The sequence below is a fragment of the Amphibalanus amphitrite genome, unplaced genomic scaffold (assembly GCF_019059575.1).
Source record: "Amphibalanus amphitrite isolate SeventyFive unplaced genomic scaffold, NRLGWU_Aamphi_draft 002343F_arrow, whole genome shotgun sequence".
NCBI lineage: Eukaryota > Metazoa > Arthropoda > Thecostraca > Balanomorpha > Balanidae > Amphibalanus > Amphibalanus amphitrite.
This window is the reverse complement of record NW_024883810.1, coordinates 2,501-23,633: the sequence shown is the minus strand read 5'-3', so window position 1 is coordinate 23,633 and position 21,133 is coordinate 2,501. Positions and strand designations below refer to the sequence as shown.

General features: G+C 49.1%; 1 protein-coding gene and 1 long non-coding RNA gene across 2 annotated transcripts in view; one reads left to right on the top strand and one right to left on the bottom strand.

The window, feature by feature from the left end:
• Window positions 1-21,133, top strand: part of LOC122376839 (disintegrin and metalloproteinase domain-containing protein 12-like) — a gene marked incomplete at both ends in the record, with an annotated part of 34,409 nt that overhangs the window by 11,402 nt on the left and 1,874 nt on the right. The window contains 3 exons of the mRNA XM_043356808.1: window positions 5,481-5,647; window positions 15,061-15,230; window positions 17,083-17,253. Of these exons, the coding sequence (XP_043212743.1) occupies window positions 5,481-5,647; window positions 15,061-15,230; window positions 17,083-17,253 (508 nt within the window). The remainder of the gene's footprint in view (window positions 1-5,480; window positions 5,648-15,060; window positions 15,231-17,082; window positions 17,254-21,133) is intronic.
• Window positions 7,549-12,856, bottom strand: LOC122376838. Its single transcript, XR_006255710.1, has 4 exons — window positions 12,785-12,856; window positions 11,945-12,041; window positions 10,743-10,875; window positions 7,549-8,103 (listed from the first exon to the last, which is right to left on the bottom strand). It is a non-coding gene; the product is annotated as an uncharacterized LOC122376838 (long non-coding RNA).

Genomic DNA, 21,133 nt, shown 5'->3' with positions numbered 1-21,133 from the left:
AAGTCTCGACTTGACTTCATCTTGCTTTTGCTTCACACTGGATCAAGTAGCAAGGAGCAGCCAATGCACTTTCAGCAGGTTGTGCGGTTTCAATGCATATTTAAAATTGTTACGGTCACTCATATGCTCTGTTAACCGGTCATCGAGGCTCGAGCATTGCAAAAGGAAAGTAGTGGTTGACTTTGATTGAATGTATATTTCAAACGACTGCAGACACGTCAAATGAAACACAAATACTGAAACTGAAACAGTTGACTGCAAACTGCAGCAGTAATATGGCATGAGTCATGAAAAAACGCCATCAAAACTATAAAACAATCACAAGGCCCGCTAGCCTCCCTCCCCGTTCATAATACTTGGTTAAACACTCAACTGAAAGCATAAAGTAAGGACAGCAAGTAATCGCTCATAAGACATAAAGCAATAAGCAAACAATCGTTTATAACTTCACTCTGGTGAATGGGAGCTTTGGAGGCGTCTGGCTCCTCCACACACACACATCTGCAGTAGGTGGTCGGCCAGCTTTCGGCGCAGTTTCCGTATATGTAGGTATACCTACTTAATTATAAGCAGGCAGTTTCCGCTAAACCACTTGGCGAGGGCCACTGCGGCGTCCACCCGGTCCTGGTTTGTATAACTATTCCTTTTTTGGAACCATTTGCTCTAATGGTACGTACCTGAAAAAGAGATTAATTGGTTTTTTACATTGCATGTTTGCTTGAAAAATAACTTATTGATGCATTAATACTGTAAAAACACTTCTCATTGATCCGTATAAAATGTTCATTTGATTTTAAATGCGGACAGAGAATGAGCGTGCTCGGTGATAAGTAGATAAATATTTGTGTTTTGTATTTCATTTTCCTGGTTCAGAAGTGCTGGTATTTCACAAAGATATAAAGGCACGGAATGCAGCTTTTCTGAGCGAGGGTATAAGTCGCCAGGCTGAACAGCTATTCAGCTTCATGTTTGATGGCGTCAAACTCAGTCAAAATCATGACGTTTATATACGATCAAGCGCACCATTCAATACACTTACCTACCGTAAAACTCCATGCCAGTCCACTTGATAAGAGCAGTGAGCTCACTATCCCTTCTTCGCGCTGTCACACGCGCCCAAACATCAACCACCAAATGCCCCAACACCGGTGTGTCGTTTCGTCGCACAGCGCACAGACTGTCACAAACGCTGCACATGATTGGCGCAGAACTACGCATGCGCGAACAGCCGAACAAGTATGGCTAAGCTCCGGCTTTACTCCAGTTAGCCGAAGGACACAGCCAGCTTGATCAGCCCGCGCTCCGCCCAAGTTAAGCCTGTTTTGGATGCGCGGGCAGATGTCGGGCTGAGCTACTGCTATCCGCACGTGGGCATAGCTGCGGCATGCCCCAGCTCAGCCCTAGTAAAAAATACATTGGTTTTGATCAAAGTGGGCAAACCCAAGGTAAGCCCAAGCTGCCCGACGCCTGCCACAGTTCAGCCCAAGCGAATTGCTGGCTGGGTGATTGCCCAAAACGTGTTCTTAGGCTACCAAGACAATATTCGTTGCATACAATATCATTCAGAGGTCAAGGTCAAGGTCAGGTCAGGTCAGGTCACCAAAAACAAAATATAGAAAAGGGCATGTGCGACCCATGTTTTATGGGTCATTTTACTCATAGAATTCAATAGGCACACTCAATAAGTGATATGGACCATCTCTGGATGAATTTCAGGTCGAGGTCAGGTCAAGGTCAGGTCAAGTGAGGTCAAATTTTGAAGTTGGTTGTTAAGGCCTGAAAAGGTGTCTATCTGATGCAGTTTATCACGGCGAATCGAATGGTGCTATTTTTGTTTCCGTACGAGGTCTAGAACTTCCAAAAAAAAAAACATGTTTGCAAAATTTTTGTTTGTTTTGACGTCATAAATTTTTGAATAACTCCCACATTTTTGAACTGATTCTTCTAAAAATTGGTATGTAGGTGCACATAGACCATTCCTCTAACATATATTCCGGTTTTTCGATAGACTCAAAATTTTGGATTTTATAATTATTTTCCCAAAAAAATATTTTTTTTTGGAAAAATTTGGACCAAAATCCAAACTTTTCAAAAAACCGAGATAGCCATTTGATAGACAAAGTAGAATTACGTATAACCTTTTTTGTTACGTCTTGATTCCTTTAAAAATGAAGATGTTAGCGGCGTTTGAAACTTTGCCGTTTTTGAGGCGAAAATGGCGAACATGACGTCACTAAAACGTCAATTTCTCAAAAAAAAATCCGACGGATTTCGCTCAAATTTTCAGGGAACGTGTCAAATTTATGTAAGAAAAGGTACTGAAAGTTTGGCGGCGCTGCGCGCCGCCGTTTTTGAGATATTGCAAAAATTCGCGAGGGGGGTAAAATTTACCCGCCAGCCCCGCGCGGGTTAAATAGCAACTTTGAACTGTGCCGACACGGCGTCTCAGCGTACCAGGATGTCTTTATCCTGTTCTGCTCACCATTCATCATTTAACCGGAGCTGTGCAGGGAGTCTCCGGGCCCGGACCTTGAGTCTTATTGCCGGACCGAGTCTGTGGACCGAGTCTGTGGACCGAGTCTGTGGATCGAGTCTGTGGACCGAGTCTCCGGTCCGGGGCCAGTCCCCGGAGCCGAACGAGTCCCCAGGCCCGGACCTTGGGTCCCCGCTCCGGACAGAGTCCCCGGAGACGGGCGGCGTGGCGATGGCGCACTGCGCCACGTTCGCTCCCTTTCAGCGCGCCGCGCCTTGTCAGCAGCGCGCCAGATTCATCTATCCTCCCTCCCACCAATTATCTCGCTAATGCCGGGAAACGTAAACGCGTGTCGGCCGGCTGCTCGCGAATCGATGACACGGGTGCGCCGCCTCTCTCTCTCTCTCTCTCTCTCTCTCTCTCTCTCTCTCTCTCTCTCTCTCTCTCTCTCTCTCTCTCTCTCTCTCTCTCATACACACACACACACATACACACTTCTCCCTCTCTCTCACCCTCTGTCTTCCACTCTCTCTTTATGGTAAGGCATCGGGATGCGCAGGGCTCAAATAAAGCTCCGTCCTGCCGATGAGGTCGGCGACCACGAATGCATAACATTTCCCAATGGTGCGACCAAAAACGCGAAATATGAAACAAATTTTGAAGAATATCTTTGAAAAGCTATATAAATATTGGTAAGAATATTGACATAGCCTCAGCATCACTTATGCGCATCATCTAGTTAATTGTCATGGTTATTTCCACGGTACAACCTGGACACTGGACGGTGGGCTAACATACCACTGTTGTAGGATAAACTACCAACTTCCGTACACGGGAATACTACCACGCTTCCCCATCGGCGCTCGTCGGCGTTTTCTGTGCGACCACCCGTGTTAAACCAATGGGGAAGAGTGGTTGTCAAAATCGCCGACGAGCGCCGTTCATTGGTCGCCCAGATGGTCTCCTACTACGTAGTAGCACGGATCACCTTATGTGATCCGTGGTAGTAGGTACGCGGCGTGGCGGGACGGGACGCTCACCCACCGCGCCGGCGCGCGGCCGGCCGGCCGCCAGCTGACTGCCGCCGTGGAGGAAGGGACGCCGAGGGGAGGGGTGGCGTCCGTCGGGTCAGCCAGGGGAGGGGTAGGGATAGGGATTCGGGCGCAAAATTTCACTCTTGTTTGTTATGGTGTATTTAGGCTGCGTTCGGACAGCCCGGTCACTGCGTGGAACTTCCACGCCGAGGAATTCAGTTCGGTCAGTGCGAAACGCTATGGCCAAACCGCCCAAACGGCCGAAAGGCGTTTTCGTGGGGAGCTCATCGGCGTAGAAACTCCACGTGGAAACTGGGCTGTCCGAACGCAGCGTTAGCGATCAAACCACTGCTTTTAATCCATGTTGTACTTAATTGCAGATTCGTGTACCTACATTGGTGGCGCTTGATACGGGCTACGGGGCTGGGAATAGCAGCATTAGAAGGCTTAAAGGGACCCTCCCGGCTCCCACCTTCAAAAATGTTAATGAATTGGCATGAAAGTGATGTCGCTCGGTTCAGAAAGAGCGAAAACGAATATCTACCAAATTTCATCGAAAAATATTCACCGGTTTTCAAGATATTAGACTTTTACTATTGTTTACTTTTTGGGATCTCCGCTGTTCCTAGCGACTTTATTTGAAAGTGCGGCATTTGTTGCGCGCAAAGCAGCATGTACCACCGCGTGCTACCAAACGTTTTAGTAAAAGATTTAAAAATCGTTATATCTCCGCTGACGTCACAAATTCTAAGGGGGCACACCAATGCATTAGCCCCTTAGAATCCGAAAACTGCAAGTTTGAAATTCCATATCTCCGAATTAAAGCATTTTTCGATGTTATGAGTGCCCAAACCGGCATTTTCAGGCCATGGCCACCAATTTGGCTATCTCAACTCAAAACTAATGTTAAGGTGGGATGGTCACTTTAAACGTTCCTTTGCGTGTCCGACAACAAGAGCCATGGGCAGTTGGCACTGGGCAGCCGGTGCTGCGACCACAATATGAATAAAACTTTTGGTCGGCGACCACCAAACATCTTTTTTGAGCCCTGGGGATGCGTTACATAAAGCCAGAAAGTCTCCTGTTTATGATATGCATATGTTTGTAGGTATTACTGATGGTTTAGATTGCACCAGATAAACTGATGTCATTATTCTCTTATATTTTTTTTATATTTAATGTGATGTGAAATGGAGCCGTCCAGTGTGAAGCCTCCAAACGGCTCCGGTATGTACAATTGCTTTCTACTTACACCCACCTGTCGTAAGGAATTTGAGATAGGTCCTACCTACTCACTCATCTAATGTCTTGAATTCTAATACCAAATAGAAATCAGTTCATCAGAGGTATTGCAACGTATTTATAATAATGCATTTTATTCACAATAAAAGAAGGAGTTCTATCAGTAATACATGTTTTCATGTATGTATTCCACTGCACTGGGTGCCTATAACCTATCTGTGGTGAACTGTGGCCGATCTGAGGTGACCTCTGACTACAGCGGTGGTGACCTGTGATCTTCCTGTGTGATGACCTGTGACCAATCTGTGGTGACCTCTGACCTATCTGTGGTGACCTGTGACTAATCTGAGGTGGCATGTGACCTATCGTGGTGACCTGTCTGTCACCTGTAATCTGTGGTGACCTGTAACTGACCTGTATGTTAACCCATATGTGGTGATCTCTGACCTACCTGTGGTGACCTGTGAGTGTGACTGATCTGCAGTGACCCATAACCAATCTGTGGTGACCTGTGACCGATCTGTGGTGACCTGTGACCGATGTCCAGTGATCTGTGACCCATCTGTTGTGACCTGTGACCGATGTCCAGTGACCTCTGACCGATCTGTGGTGACCTGTGACCGATGTGCAGTGACCTCTGACCGATGTCCAGTGACCTCTGACCGATGTCCAGTGACCTCTGACCGATGTCCAGTGACCTCTGACCGACCTGTGGTGACCTGTGACCGCAGCGGTGCGCGGTTCAAGTACCGTAAGACGGGGATGGCGGTGCCGCGTCAGATCTGCAACGACAACTCATACGGGGTGACGGTGGACAGCAACGTCTACGAGCCGCACGTCACGGCCAGCACCATGGCGCACGTGCTCGGGCACGTCATCGGCATGGCACACGACGACCGTGAGTCACGTGACCGCCGCGCGGGGCACACAGCTGACGGCACAGCTCTGTTACACCCGCGGGGGGGGGGCGGAGAGCGCACAGCACAGCTCCGTCACATGCGCGGGGGCGCAGAGATGGGTTACGTACCGAGCTGTCCTGGGATAAAAACACGAAGCTGTGGCCGCATCGCTGTCAAGTGCGTATGCGTTTCCATAACGCGACTTAGGAGGCCATGTTTGCGCCCATCGACCTCCGAAACTACTGGAGTCCCAGTTTCAAAATGTAATTTTTAGTAGAAAAGCGTATCCGAAAAACGTAACCGATAGTGACCGCTGGTGGGGCCGGTAGTGAGTACAGGAACTGAATAATGGGACTGATAGTTACCGACAGTGACTGTTCGTGGGGCTGGTAGTGGCTGTTAGTTTGCGGCACTGTTCTTCGACAGGCTGTCGCTGAGCTGCGCCCGGGGCCGGCAGTGACGAATAGTGCACTGCACACTGCACGCTGCCCGGCACTAGGTACCTACCCTCAGCAGGCCGTCTCAGCTGCGCCCGGGCCCGGCAGTGACGGACAGTGCAGTGGCGGGTAGTGGCCCACAGTGCTGTGGCCGGCAGTAGGTACCCTCAGCAGACCGTCCCACCGGCGCGGCGCCGGCAGTGGCCGACCACTGCACCGGCGGAGAGACACAACTTATTCATGGCCATCGACCCGGGGCGCGCTGTCGTTCGTCCGAGTCCGACAGTGGGCCGGGCGGCCCCCGGTGGGGAGCTGGTGGGCCCCGCTGGGGAGGGGCGCGCCGCGCTCCCAGATTGTGTCGATCCAGTGCGCCCGGCGCCGCCCCCGACCAGGTGCAGGTGGTCCCGGGCCGTGGCGGGCCGTATACCTAACTGTGCCTGACAGTGGGTCACCAGCCGACCCCGGGCCATATACCTACCTGTGCCTGACAGTTGGTCACCAGCCGGCCCCGGGCCGTGGCGGGCCGTATACCTACCTGTGCCAGGTAGTGGGTTACCAGCCGACCCCGGGACGTATACCTAACTGTGCCAGGCAGTGGGTCACCAGCCGACCCCGGGCCGTATACCTACCTGTGCCTGACAGTGGGTCACCAGCCGACCCCGGGCCCTATACCTACCTGTGCCTGACAGTGGGTCACCAGCCGACCCCGGGCCCTATACCTACCTGTGCCTGACAGTGGGTCACCAGCCGACCCCGGGCCCTATACCTACCTGTGCCTGACAGTGGGTCACCAGCCGACCCCGGGCCGTATACCTACCTGTGCCAGACAGTGGGTCACCAGCCGACCCCGGGCCGTATACCCACCTGTGTCAGACAGTGGGTCACCAGCCGACCCCGCACTGAAAACAAAATTACCCATGGGTGATGAGTAAACTCATGAACCGGCGGTAATTTTAAACAACCTATTTGACTGCTCGAGGCGCCGGTAATGTAACTAGGCCTGCACCGGTCATTCCACCTCTCAATTGTGCGTTAACTCATGTCTCTTCACTCGTGTATTATGAGTTAACCGATTGTGAAAAACTCATGTACTCTTGGTAACTCATTTTGATTACTCATGATATGCGAGTATAGGCTTACTCATATTACACCGTTAATGAAGACACCACACGTTTGACTACATGAGGCGCTAGTAAATGTTACTAGCCCTGTAGCGGTCACATCACCAATGAGTTGCGGGTTAACTCTCGTTCCCTTACTCATACCACATGAGTTTACCGTTTGTGACGAATTCAAGCATTGCTAGTAACTCATGCCATGCAACGATTGATACGCGAGTTAAATGTAACTCATAACATGATGGTCAAGTGAACACACCTATTAGATCGCTCTGCCGCCGGTTTTTCCACTCTGTCGACTCATCCCCTCGCGGTCAGCCTCACCCATGAGATGAGAGTCATAACATTAAAACATAAGGTTTATTAAAACAATGCATAGCATGCAGATAAACCACGACTATTACATCATTGATCATATGAACAAGGGTGATGAACACAGCACGACGCTCATGCCCTTCCAGACGTGAACTTGGCCTACACGCATGAAAAAGCGTTAACGCTATTTCTTTGCAAAGCTACCCGGCAGAAACACAAACACAAAAAGAGACAGAAAGTCCCTAAAGTGCTGCCTCATGTCCCTCCCCGTGCACTCCTAAACGCAGCCGGTCATCGCCGCCCACTGCTTTGGGGGCGGCGACACATCGGTCTTCAGGATCACGGCACACATCAGGTAGCCGGCCAGACGGATGGCTGGGCGGTTGAACGACTGCGCAAACACTGAACGCGGCCCCCTACGTCAGCAGCTTGTTCACCTTTGCCGTTAGCTCCTTAAACTGCACTGCTGGCACGCCCTCTATGGCGTGGAAGTCGTCCGCCACATGAGGCCGTGGCTGCGGCGCCGATGTGAACACAACTTGGTGCTCTTTAGCACGGTGCAGAGAAGATGGTCGATCGCATCGTCTGCGACGGAAAAATTTACCTTCAGAAATAAAGGCCACGAACTGCAAACTTTAATTTGGTACAGTATGCCTCTCGCAATTTTAACCCACGTCTTGCTGGGGGAGGGGGAGGGTGTTTGAACACCCCTTCTGTGGATTTTCGCGAATATCTAAAAAAAACGGCGGCGCTCCGGGTCACCTAAAGTCAGGTCGCCAGGTCAAGCCAAGTGACCTCACTGCTTAAAAAGTTATAAAGCCTACCATAGCTACACTCTAGTGACCGATTGCTTTGAAACTTGCAGCGATTGATAAGAGCAACAGTTTGTACAAAATGTATATCTTAGCATTTTGATGTCGATGGCCTAAGGTCAGGTGAATTTTGCGACCTCTCAGTTAAAGGTAAGTAAATTGGAGACAATCGAAAGGCGCCTCTTTTGGACGTAAGTCATATTGGCCGTAAGTCATATTGGCCGTTTTCGCGACGGGCTACCCGGCGAGTGCACCTAATTTGACCAAATCTGCACCTAATCTCTTTTACAGAGATCTCTTAAAATACATATATGTATTTTATGAATTTACTAGGTGTCCAGCATTACGCGCAGCGTAATGAATCAATTTTCATTAAAATCGGCCCAGTAGCGGCTGAGTTATGGCCAGAATAAATTTGGCGTCTCCTCCTGGCCGGCGGTGCTCTGTTCCGGTATTCATTGCCAAAGGTCAGTGACCTTCCGGCTCTGATTTTGCTCAGTTTTGGAAGCGAAGAAACTGAGGATAATGCGCGTGCTCTCTGATCGGCGACGGCCGCGGCCCAAAATCCCGCAAAGATGCGCCCGCCACGTGCAAACCGCTGAGCGCACCCCCACCAAAATTTAATACGACAAACAGATGCACGCGTCCGACTTAAGTCCAAAATTTCACCCCCGTAGCCCGCACCGTTCCGGAGCAATAGCCCTTAAAGCGTGACTGACACGTTACATACATACATACATACATACGTACAGACGTTTTGATTTTTATATATGTGACTAGAGGGACAGCATTACGCGCAGCATAATAAATCAAGTTTCAATAAAATCGGCCCAGTAGCGGCCGAGTTATGGCCAGAATAAATTTGGCGTCTCCTCCTGGCCGGCGGTGCTCTGTTCCGGTATTCATTGCCAAAGGTCAGTGACCTGCCGGCTCTGATTTCGCTCAGTTTGGAAGCGAAGAAACTGAGCCTGAGGCGCGTGCCGTCTGCTCGGCGCCGGCCGCGGCCCAAAGTTCAGCAAAGATGCGCCCGCCACGTGCAAACCGGCGAGCGCACCCCCACCAAAATTTAATACGACAAACAGATGCACGCGTCCGACTTCTGTCCAAAATTTCACCCCCGTAGCCCGCACCGTTCCACAGTAATAGCCCGCCAAGCGTGACTGACGCGTTACATACATACATACATACATACGTACAGACGTTTTGATTTTTATATATGTAAATTTCAGTGTTTTCATCGATGATACTCTCTGATAATATGGTAAAGCAGGCATATAAGCAATTAGTGCAACCACACTTAACATGAAAATGGCACCCGTGACCCCGTTTTATGCCCCTGATGACATCTCAGGTCACGAATGGTATCTGACAGTTTTTCGCGAAGAACTTTTGATAGAGGCATAGAACGATGAAAACACCTTCGTTGTGTTCATCTCGACGAACGGATCAACTGATATGCAACCTGACCCTTATCGGTCAGGTCATGACCTTGAACTGAGGTCAAATTTTTAAGTTAACCTTTCAAGGTCACCTAATAGTTTATTCAATGCGTCTTGCCGAGAGAAACACGATTCCGGTAAAAGAAAGTACGTGAAAGGCTTAAGTCAAAAGTTTTTGCTGAAAAACTTTCAGAAAAAATATATCTATTTTGGCAGTTTTTACCCCTCCCCGCATGCAAAACCACTGACGGCAGGTCAAATCTGAGAGAATTAATCAGAAAGAGCGTTAATGGGCTATCAAAGGCGCTTTTCTGTGGTTTTGTAGCTCTATTAGTTTCCGAGCTATGCGTTGATCTGATCAAAATTTGAATGTTGTCAAAAATTGAAAATTATCAAAATTTAACCTGGAAATCGGTGAACTTTTGCATTCAATGACCTCTGGTGACCTGACCTTTGACCTGACCAAAAAAGTGACCGAAATAATTTCTTCCTTATTTTTGACGTCCCTTCGAACGCCGCCTTCGCCGTATCGCTACATGGCCCAGGAGCTAAGTTAAAAGGGGGGTTCAAACGTTTCCTCCCCCCCCCCCAGCAGGGCCTGGAAATCCAGGAACTCCCGCGGGGTGCGGGTTAGAAGATGCTTGTGAGCATAGCATTAAAATATGTTTAGAGTAAATAGTGCTCGCATATATTACTTTGAAATTGACGATAAAAATGTGTTAATCATACTCAATGCCTATAGGTATTGAGTATCCACTGTAGTTTACTACAGCATGGATATAACGATGAATTTCTATGATCTCTTGCAAGAAGCACGAATGAAATTTCACATTTTCTGCTCTTTTTTAAATACTTTCCGTGTAAGTGTATGCGAGTATATCAAACTGTTAACAGGACGTTCATAAATACATGAGCTTTTGGTACCTATTCGGTTACGGTTCCAACATTCCCGGGTGAAATGTTGTTAACTTACCATCTGTGAGGCATCCAGCTGCTCTTTCACCTTCGCCATTGGCCACAATCGGGGTCATGGCTTCCCGGGAGAGTTCCAACTCGTTGGTGTCCTGCAAGTCGGCATTTTTTATCCGACTCAGCTCTTTCCAGACCTGAAAACAAAGGATTAATGACGCATGCTGAAGGACGACTATACCAGTAAGACGCCATCGATATTCGCATGGCCGGCTTAAATTCTTCTACTTCTTACTGCAGCGTCTGAAAATTAACTGCCAATCCAGTTCCGTTATCGGTGGTCATGCAAATGCGATGTCACACAAGCACATCTGTTTTACACATAGGTCACTTTTACAGTAGCATTAGTAACTCTCGCAATCCCTACCGTGCGGCGGACATGACCCTGGGGTTATGCATGCATTGTCGGTATAAGTACAGACTTGTGCCTCAGCCAAAAATCAAGATCCAAGATCCGCAAGATCCCATGCAATGCCAGGATTTCAGAATACTGGATCTCCTTGATCTCATTGAAAAATATAATATAATTTTAGGATCCAAGATCCCCTGGATCGCACGTATAAATAACACTTTAGGATTCCGGACCCCACGCGAGAACGAAATGCCAGAGTTCAAATTTCCTGGATCCAACGTAAATGTCATGTCTGTAGACATAAAATTAAGCGTTAAGTTTGAACTTTAGGGCCAGCGAAGCAGGTTGTGCACAAAGACTTCTTAAACAACCTTGTACGCCTCGCTCATGCAAAGCATTTTGAAATTTTGCAAGAAAAATGTGTTCTCAGAGACTAAATGTAGGATACAAGATCCCCAGAATCAATCCACAGAGCAAAAATGTAAGATTCAAGATCGCCGGTATTCATCGACAAAAGAAACATGTTGGATCAAGGACCAGCAGGGTCTCCAAAAAGTATTGATGAATTTATAATCAGATAGAAGAACTGCGCTCTTGGATCCTGTGGATCGAATCATTTTCGGATATTGGCCCTAGTCTGTCGGTAACAAAAGCAAGGGAAACAAAATACACATGAGGGCAGGTGCAAAATAACTCAAGATGAGCTTCAGAAAGAAAACTGACTCTGAGAGCCGGTGAAGGCGCGTCTTCAGTTGCACGCACCAAACCACCTGACTCTGACTGCATAGGATCGCTAATTTACAACGCATCAGACCATGTACAATGATTCATGTTATCTATGACAATGTACATACTTTGTTTTCATCGACGACGGATGGTGGCCATCGGGATTTTCCTCTTGACGATGAGGTGTCGCCTCTCTGAGAAAGTGGCCTCCATGGCACCGTCCAGCTGAGGAGATGAGAACATCATGATAGAATCAATTCGACCATGCCTGGTATCTAGATTTCACTCTTGGGGGGTGCAGGGGTGGGCTTTTAGAAGAAGCACTTGGGGTGCTCATTTTTAGAAGGATTCGGCCAAATGATTCAATTACAAGTCGTTTATTACAAAAATACTAGATGAACTACGAGGAAGATGAAAAACATGATGAAAAGCTGACCTAGCCTTACCTTATAACCTACTAACTAGACCTTACAACCTAAATAGGTACCTACAATCTACCAGCCTACATCTTACAACATACAGCCTTCCACATGCCTACCACTTGAACTTCATTTGCACATATACCACCTATCCTAACCTATAGATGTTTGCATCAGGGTTTGAGCATTAGGGGCTGGCAGAAATAGATGCTATAGGCAAAGGCTTAAAGAAAATACTTGATGTTTAATTATTCTGTTAGGCTATACGCTGGCAAAGCTGCCCGTAGAATAACAGGTTAGGTTTCACTGTAGGGGCATGTTGAGCATGACTGATATGATATTCCACATTTTGATGGATATTATGAACCCCTCAAAAAGGCTTTCATGTTATAGACAATACATAACTAGGAGGGTCAACCAACCCACAGGACAACCCAAGGTATCAGTAGTGTTGTGTGAGTGCACATGTAGGTACATTTTCAATGAAAATATGCATTTTGCACTTAAACATACCTACAGGCAATAAAATACACAACATTTAACACTCACCAGTCGCTCCAGCCTCCAATTCACTGCGTCCGCCGCGTCCCGTGCTGCACTTCCGTCACAAACATGCAAGATGGCGTCATGGCGGTAATATTAACGCGTAAGGCTTGTGTAAAGCAGCTCATGGATAATTCACGGTTGATCATATTTACCGGCGCATCATTGGTTTCCTTAAGCTGCGTTTGAAGAGTTAATGATTTCAAACTGGCTTTTGAACTCATTACTCACGAACAATGAGTTAGCAAGAATCCCTGCCCTCTTTTTCATGAGTTCTTAAACCCAAACGTTCAGTTTCACTAACTCACGGGTCGTGAGTACATTCCTTACTCGCCTTACATGAGTTTGCGAGACTCAACAGGGAGTTTTGATACCAATGTTTTGTGCGTCATGAGTCAGGCAACTCATAGGGAGAAGGTCATGCATTTGGGCAATTGAGTTTTCATATCGAGTAAACTTTTACTCTTGAGTGTTAACGCTCCACGCATGAGTTACTCATCCAAATATACTCATGAATGGCGAGTCAAATATGAATTACTCTCCCCTCATGAGTAGATTTGTTTTCAGTGCGGGCCGTATACCTACCTGTGCCTGACAGTGGGTCACCAGCCGACCCCGGGCCGTATACCTACCTGTGCCTGACAGTGGGTCACCAGCCGACCCCGGGCCGTATACCTACCTGTGCCAGGCAGTTGGACACCAGCCGGCTTACCGGCACGGACTCAGGGTCCTTCGCTGGTGACCTCCTCATACCAAAGAGCGATGGGCCCTGCAGTGAATAAAATTTGTAGATATAAAACTTTGTCGGAATTCACTGGGATTGTATTGCGTATGCAAGTCCAAATATTTCGGCCAATATTGTTTGGCCTTGGTCACTGGACAACTACAATAACCCTATAAGTATAGCTCACATTGCAGCGATACCCAAAATTCGCTGCAATGAGAATTTTGGGTATCGCTGCAATGTGAGCTATACTTATAGGGTTATTGTAGTTGTCCAGTGACCAAGGCCAAACAATATTGGCCGAAATATTTGGACTTGCATACGCAATACAATCCCAGTGAATTCCGATAAAGTTTTATATCTACAAACATAAACCTGGGAAAAATATGACTCTAAAACAGTGAATAAAATTGTTCATAAATCTCCTATACATATTTACTTTAGTGACATATGTTCACATTTTGCGCACTCACCATCCTACTCTGACTCATTAGCCGTTTTCACGACGGGCTATCTGGCAAATGCACCAAATTTGATCCAATCTGCATTCAATTTCTTTTATACTAAATATATTAGCATCATCAATTTATTTCAGTGTTTAAAAGGAAAATGATGTCAGATAATTTGACAAATGGGGTATAAAGGCATCTGTGCAGTCCAAGAAACACTCTCAACCTTATTTGACCAAATGTGCACCAAATTTGCAGCTAATCTACACCAAATGCGTAAATACCAGATGGCCGTCTTGAAAATGGCTGTTGTTAAGAAAAGACTTTTGGCATGTGACTTCTGCAGTCAGTTATCACCATATAGCAAATAAACGATTAAGGAAATAAGTACACACCATTCATTTTGAATGTAAAGACAATTGAACCCGGCTCAAGATATTTCAAAACATTACACTTGAAAGGCATGAGTTGGCCGACACGCAACAAACATCAGGATTGCATGTGAGTTGAGGCTCCGTTTGCAACTGCTGTAGATGATGAGTGACAGTCATTGCATGCCACGACGGCTGGGTATTTATGACATGTGACAGCTGCACTGGGGAAGGGCACACTGGAAACACGCGACGGCGGGCTGCTGCCCCGTGTATGTACTGATATAGCAGGCTAACAGTTGCAGATTGCGACAGGCTTTCAATGATATCTGTGACAATGTGACGGATGTGATAGATGTTATATTGGACATAGGTTGTCGGCTGACTGTAACAGTGCTGAAGTGCCGACAGCGCTACTTGACGTTTCAGTTCCTCGAGTTCTTTTAACAGCATTTGGACAAAGTTCCCAGTGACGACACTGCCTTCTTTTACGTCCTTTTACTCGTCAATCACTGCTAAATTAGTGTGTCTCGGCTGTGGCCAGAGACATGTTTTGCCCCTGTACCCTGGTTGCGCTGTGACCCGGAGCAGCTGTGTGACGTGTTGTGCTTTGCCGCTGTGCCCCGGTGGCGCTGTGACCCGGTGCAGGTAGGCTGACTTGCACTGTGACCGGTCGCCCTGTGGTGTGTCACGCTGTGTCGTGTCGCCCCGTGACGCTGTGACCCGGCGGTGCCGCAGGCGAGGGCTGCACCTGCTCCGACTGGCACGGCTGCATCATGTCGGCCAACATCGTCGGCAAGGACAGCGTGCAGCCGTACAAGTTTTCGCAGTGCTCGCGGCTGGACTACCACAAGGAGCTGGAGCGCTCGCACGGCCTGTGCCTGTTCAACCGACCCAACGAGGTCTCAGTAAGAGCACGACACCCGGGCACGCACTGGAGGCCCGGCCCGGCCCGGCCCGGCGCTGGCCAGCGGCCGCCGCATGCCGCCGCATGCCGTACCGTAACGCATGGCTGCCGCATGGCGCAGCGCAGCTCGAGAGTCGTGGCACGTCAGTTCATTGCCTCGCAGGTGTTTGTCGTTTTTTTACCGGGATGCGGGAAGCGAGTAGGTGCTCTTTGTCAGCAATAAGCAAACCTGGCATGACAAAGAGGTTATGATTCGTGACAGAGAAGCACATTGGTCGAAACTATTTGATGTTTGCATCCATATTGAATAGGTATGTAGATATACTTATATGTAAATATAGTTGTATGTACATACTATGTGGTCTCATTTATCAGTTTCATTGCATATCTTCATTTTTATCTGACTATCTAGGTATAGCTATTTCGCTGTCCCAGCAAGCTTCCTCGTTCGTATCAATGATGCATTGCATAGTGTCTCATTGCATAGGCCCCTGCAAATGATGGTCTTGCATGCATGCATATTTACTTCACGGTATAAGGGAGTATTTTCGTCATTCGCTTGCCTTGCATCTAACCTTGCATTCACATTGACAAAGTGCCGATCATAACGTTTAAGAATCCATTGGCGATTGAAACGCAGCTGCATGGGACGACCAGCGCAATATGTTATTTTTTACCTTATCATATTACGTTAACATATCATATTATCATATTACGTTATTATCATATTACATATCATCATATTGCGTTATCTTTGTCAAGCATAAATTGTGTCCATAAGAATTAAGAATGCAGGTTAGATTAATTCGCTGAAAATACTAGCTTAAACAAGTGTAAATTGCCACTCGTATACCATTTTATGTGTCCTGGCAAGCGGACCCAGCTGTTGGCCGATGGCGGGTGGACCCCTTCTGCCCTCCCTGACCCTCCCGCCAGGACCTCTCCCGCCCGGCTGACCCCCCATCCCCTCTGGGCTGACCCTCCGGCCATAACGGCGTCCGTCGGGCTCCAGGCACACTGCGGCCGGCCGGCCGTCCGTCGCCGATAGCCCGGCGAACAGCGCCATGGAAAATGGAACACCACTGTCTTCGCCAATCCCAGAAAATGAGATCTTTCCCGAAAGTTCACTTTGATATTCAAATTCATCCGACTAGATAGAGCCGCCCATACGCACTTGAGCCGACTGACGAGATTTATTTGCGTTGTTCATACATGCATACATACTGAAACTTATTGCAATGGGAAGCCGACTGCATAGGAAGCACTCCTTGGAAAGACATCATCGAACCATTTTGCTTGATTTGCAGTAATTCATGTTGGTTGGGGACAGCACTAAAATCAAACAAACCTCACTGCGCCCAGCACTGTGCCTTGGTAAATGCCCTCTAAGAAAGAGACTGGCGTGTCATAGAGTAAAGTCAGCGTTCCATGAAGCAAATAAGGGCCGATTTGTAAATGTCGCACCGTCTGTACTTACTGAGCTTATTTTATTGGCGCTCCACCTCACACCTGTACGGCATGCCTGTTCCTTGAAGATGTGCAGCTTTGGTACCGCGATCTTCGCGACCTCTTCCACTGAAGATCCACAGCGAGTGTATCACGACTGTTTACACGACCGTGTGTAACGCGACTGCTCCATCTTCATCCTAAATATCCGCAGCCTTTCAACTTCTATCACAGTTGACCATGGCCTAGTCGATATCCAAGCGAACGGCGCTGGGCAAAGCCGATAGAGGAAACCGCTGCGCTAACATATCAACTGTTGCAATTTTTTAACTAAATGCTCATTAGTTTTAATGCGACAATGGGCTAATCGTGTATATTTGATGACGCTAACCGGGTGCCGTTTTCAGCTGAAGATCCGGAACTGCGGTAACGGTATCGTGGAGGACGGCGAGGACTGCGACTGTGGCACCGTGGACAGTGCCGAGTGCGCGCGACTGGACCCGTGCTGCGACCACATCACCTGCAAGCTGCGCGACCAGGCCGAGTGCTCGTCGGGGCCGTGCTGCGACAACTGCAAGGTACGCCGCCGACGCCGTACCACCGCGCCCCACCATATACCTACCTTGTACGGCGCCCCGCAGCGCTGCGGCTCTTCCATTGAGTTTCAGTCAGGGAAGGACTCCGAGATAAACGTTTACCTTAGATCGGAGACAATCTAGTTATTTTAGTGGTCCTTCATTGAAGATTGCTATGGTTATAACTCTGTGAAAAACAATTTTTTGTGTCAAATGGAATGGTAGCGTGAAAGTAATTTCAATATAAATGTTGAATAAAATTCAGGTAATTGCCTACCAACTCCTTGATCGCTTTGACTCTAAAATATTTCATTTCCAATGCGGGAACGCTTATCTTTTTGAAAAGTAACCACACGACACATTTTTTATTGCATCTGAGCATCTCAGCTAGAAAGATTAGGCGTGTCGTGCCTATAAGGATAACTTTATTACATTCAGAGACAGAGACCTGAATAGTCTAGAGTGCCCTGAAGGAGTGACTTTATTTGCCGAGTTAGCCGTTACGCTGTTGAAGGATATCGGTGCTTTGCTCCTTTGCGTTGTATGGGAACGTGACTCAAAGTGTTTCCCTTCATTTATTTAAAAAATTGATGAATATAAACATGAAGTAAATGTCAGGGAAGATAAACCCCAAGAAGTTGGCGTCTCCTCAATTTGTTTTCTCATCCCTGATGAAGAATAATCGTATTTGAGGAGGCTAAAACGGCCGATAGATCACGGCGTGCCGCTCAAGGAGACATAGTCGTTTACATAAATCACAGAAACGTTTTATCCATTTCCTAATCTTGTTTCGCTGGAGAAATACGTTCAAGTGAAATGGATCACCGTTCGAAATTTGGTTTATCAAGACTTATCATAATATATGCGGTGAATGCAGCTCAAGGCAATTTATATAGGCGCAGATTGACTGATTCAATCGTGCGCTATGTTGGCTGGAGATTAGTTGATAAACTCAATTAGCATTCATATTTAGAAGGTGTGGGATCAAAATCCGTCACCAAACCATGCCTGGAAGCCGTTGTCTTATCCTGGATGGGACTCGCTGTCCGCTGTCCCGCCCTGTCTCATGTCTGCTGTCCGAGGTCGCTAGCTACTGTCCGTTGTCTGAGACCGCTGTCCCGGTCCGCTGTCCGAGGACACTTCCCGGAGGATGCTGTCTGCTGTTCGCTGACCGCTGTCCGCAGTCCATTGTACTGCTGTCTGCTGTCCGCTGTCCTCTGACCGGTGTCCCCAGTCCGCCATACTGATGCTGCTGTCCGCTGTCTTGGTCTGCTATCCCGGTCCAGTGTGTACTGCCCGCTGTCTGCTGTCCGCTGTCCGCTGCCCGCCCGCTGGACGGGTGTTGCTGCCCGCTGTACGGGTGCTGCTGTCCGCTGTACGGGTGCTGCTGTCCGCTGTCCGCTGTACGGGTGCCGCTGTCCGCTGTTCCGATCCACTGTCCGCTGTACGGGTGCCGCTGTCCGCTGTACTGGTCCGCTGTTCCGGTCCACTGTCCGCTGTACGGGTGCCGCTGTCCGCTGTCTGCTGTCCGCTGTCCGCTGTCCGCTGTCCGCTGACCGCTGTCCACTGTCCGCTGACCGCCCGCTGTACGGGTGTCGCTGTCCGCTGTATGCTGTCGGGCCGAGAGTGGTCGACTGGCAGCCCATCTCGTCGCGGCTGGCCGCCCAGCCAAGGCCGTCAGAGCGGCCTCCAATTGTCGGTACGGCTCCCCGGCGGCCCGTATCGGACCGACGAACGGGCCCGGCCGGCGGACGGATCGGAGGGCCGGGTGGACCGACGGACAGGACCGAAGGACGGGGCGGGCGGGAAGAACAGTACCGTGAGCGAGCCCACTGCCGTGGACGGGGACCGCTTCATCGAGTGGGAAGGCTATGCTAGATGTACTCGTAAATGTGACTAGAGCCTGACAGCCACGGCAGTCATTTATAAATGAGCTGTTTCCATGTATGTGAATGAGCTTCGCCGTTCTGCAAAAGAATCCGCGTTGCCCAAAACACAGGCTCCATTTTCATCAGCTGGGCTTGGCGCGTGCGTAGCCCCCCCCCCCCCCCCCGCCATCAAAGCTGCCCAAGCCGCCTATAAAGGTGGCTGTCCCACGAAACACTGGTCATTGCAGGGCCTAATCAGTCCGGTCCGACAACTCATGTGAGGGGTACGGGGTCTGCGCATGTCGCAGTCCTTGGTTCGGTCCGACAGCCCGGAGACGCTGCCGCACTCTCAGCCGGTCGCAGCGGGGCCGCCCGCCCCTCCCCCCGCCCGACGGCCAATCCGCGGATCAAAGGAGGCCGCCGCAGACGTGACTGCACTGGGAAAAACAGTCCCCCCCCCCCCCCCCCTCCTCCCTGCGGCACGGGGCTGGCGCGCGCGCTACCGAGTCCGCCTGGCGGCCACTGAGGGTGGTCAGTTCCAGTCAGTTCCAAGGAACGAGCCCTGAGCCTGCAAATTTATCATGCTGAGTAGCGTAGTGTGCCCACCTACCCATTGAAATATTGATATGAAAAAGACACCCGTTTAATACATTTTTCATTCAAAGTAACCATTTTTTACACCGTGCAACTGAAGTACAATGTACAATGCACTACGCCAATTAGCCTCTTGTATGAAATGTTATGCAACATACGAGCTACATAGTTTCCAGTTTCTGCGCTGAACTTACATAGCACATTGCTTGTCTCGTCAGAAGTGAAATGTGAAGTCGTATATAGGCTTTAGTATCTGTTTGGTCATTGGCGGAGACAATCTGACTACGAGGCTGCATTTCATAATAAGTCTGGTGGGTAATAAAGCGGCCTGCTCCGCTGCGTGGCGCTGCAGTGTTTTAGTGCAGCGTGTGTAGGGGTTCGGGGTCCATGCAGCTCGAGTTAGTACCCGTATATCTGGCGGGTGTGCTTCTGTTGACGTCCCGCTGGGTATAACACGTGACACCGTGCCGTTATGGCCATTTTGGCACCCTACTACATACGGTAGGTATAGTAGTCACAAACGCCCAGACAAAACTCACTTTCAGGGCTTATCAATGCTCTTCCATAGCTTGATATCCATTTTTAGCTATGCAACCATTTTTTTGTAGAATGGTATTTATTTTTCAATCGACGATTCACACAAGAAACCATGCCACCATTTAATGTTCATTTGAGATGATCTAACCTTCACCATCCATTGCAAAATTACGTGCTTTTTTGCCATTATGAATATCATCAGCAGCATAAAAGGTGTCTATTTAGGTACATGTTCTTCATCACTGCCAGAATTCAAGAACAGCTCGATGAAAACCTGGGATTTTTTAAAGCAATACTTTAATCGCGCTCACTGTCACTTATCCGGGGCCGGCTGAACCTCAAAACAATAAAACTTCCTCCGGTCTGTTGGAGTTCTCCCCGAGACAATGCAGAGGCCAGAGCCGAATCCTGGCACTCTGCCAGACCCCTCCCCTCCCTCTGCCCGGTGGGGCTGTCCCTCCCGGCCGAGCCAATTCACACACAACTTCCGGCCGGCCGGCCGGCGCGGAGAGGCGCGCGGACCGGTACCGGAGAGCACCGGTGCCACCGGACCTGCCCAGTATCCTGCCGCGCGGTAGGGACTGGGCCGCGGTACATACCACGGGAGCCCCTGGGCTGGCTGCAAAAGGTGCTGGAACCCACTGACACCTACCTTCTCGTGACTGCCACGCTGCATGGTGTCAGTGTGCCAGCGCGCTCTCTATCGGTCTCCTAGGGATGGCCGCTGGTGTCGGTGTGCGCGCTCTCTGTCAGTCTCTGAGCTGGCCGCTGGTGTCGGTGTGCGCGTTTTGTGTGAGCCTCGGGGCTGGCCGCTGCGTTGCTATAGATATGGCGATTTTCTATCGGCCTCGGCGGCCGTGTTGCGCCGCTGCTCCTGTCCGAGG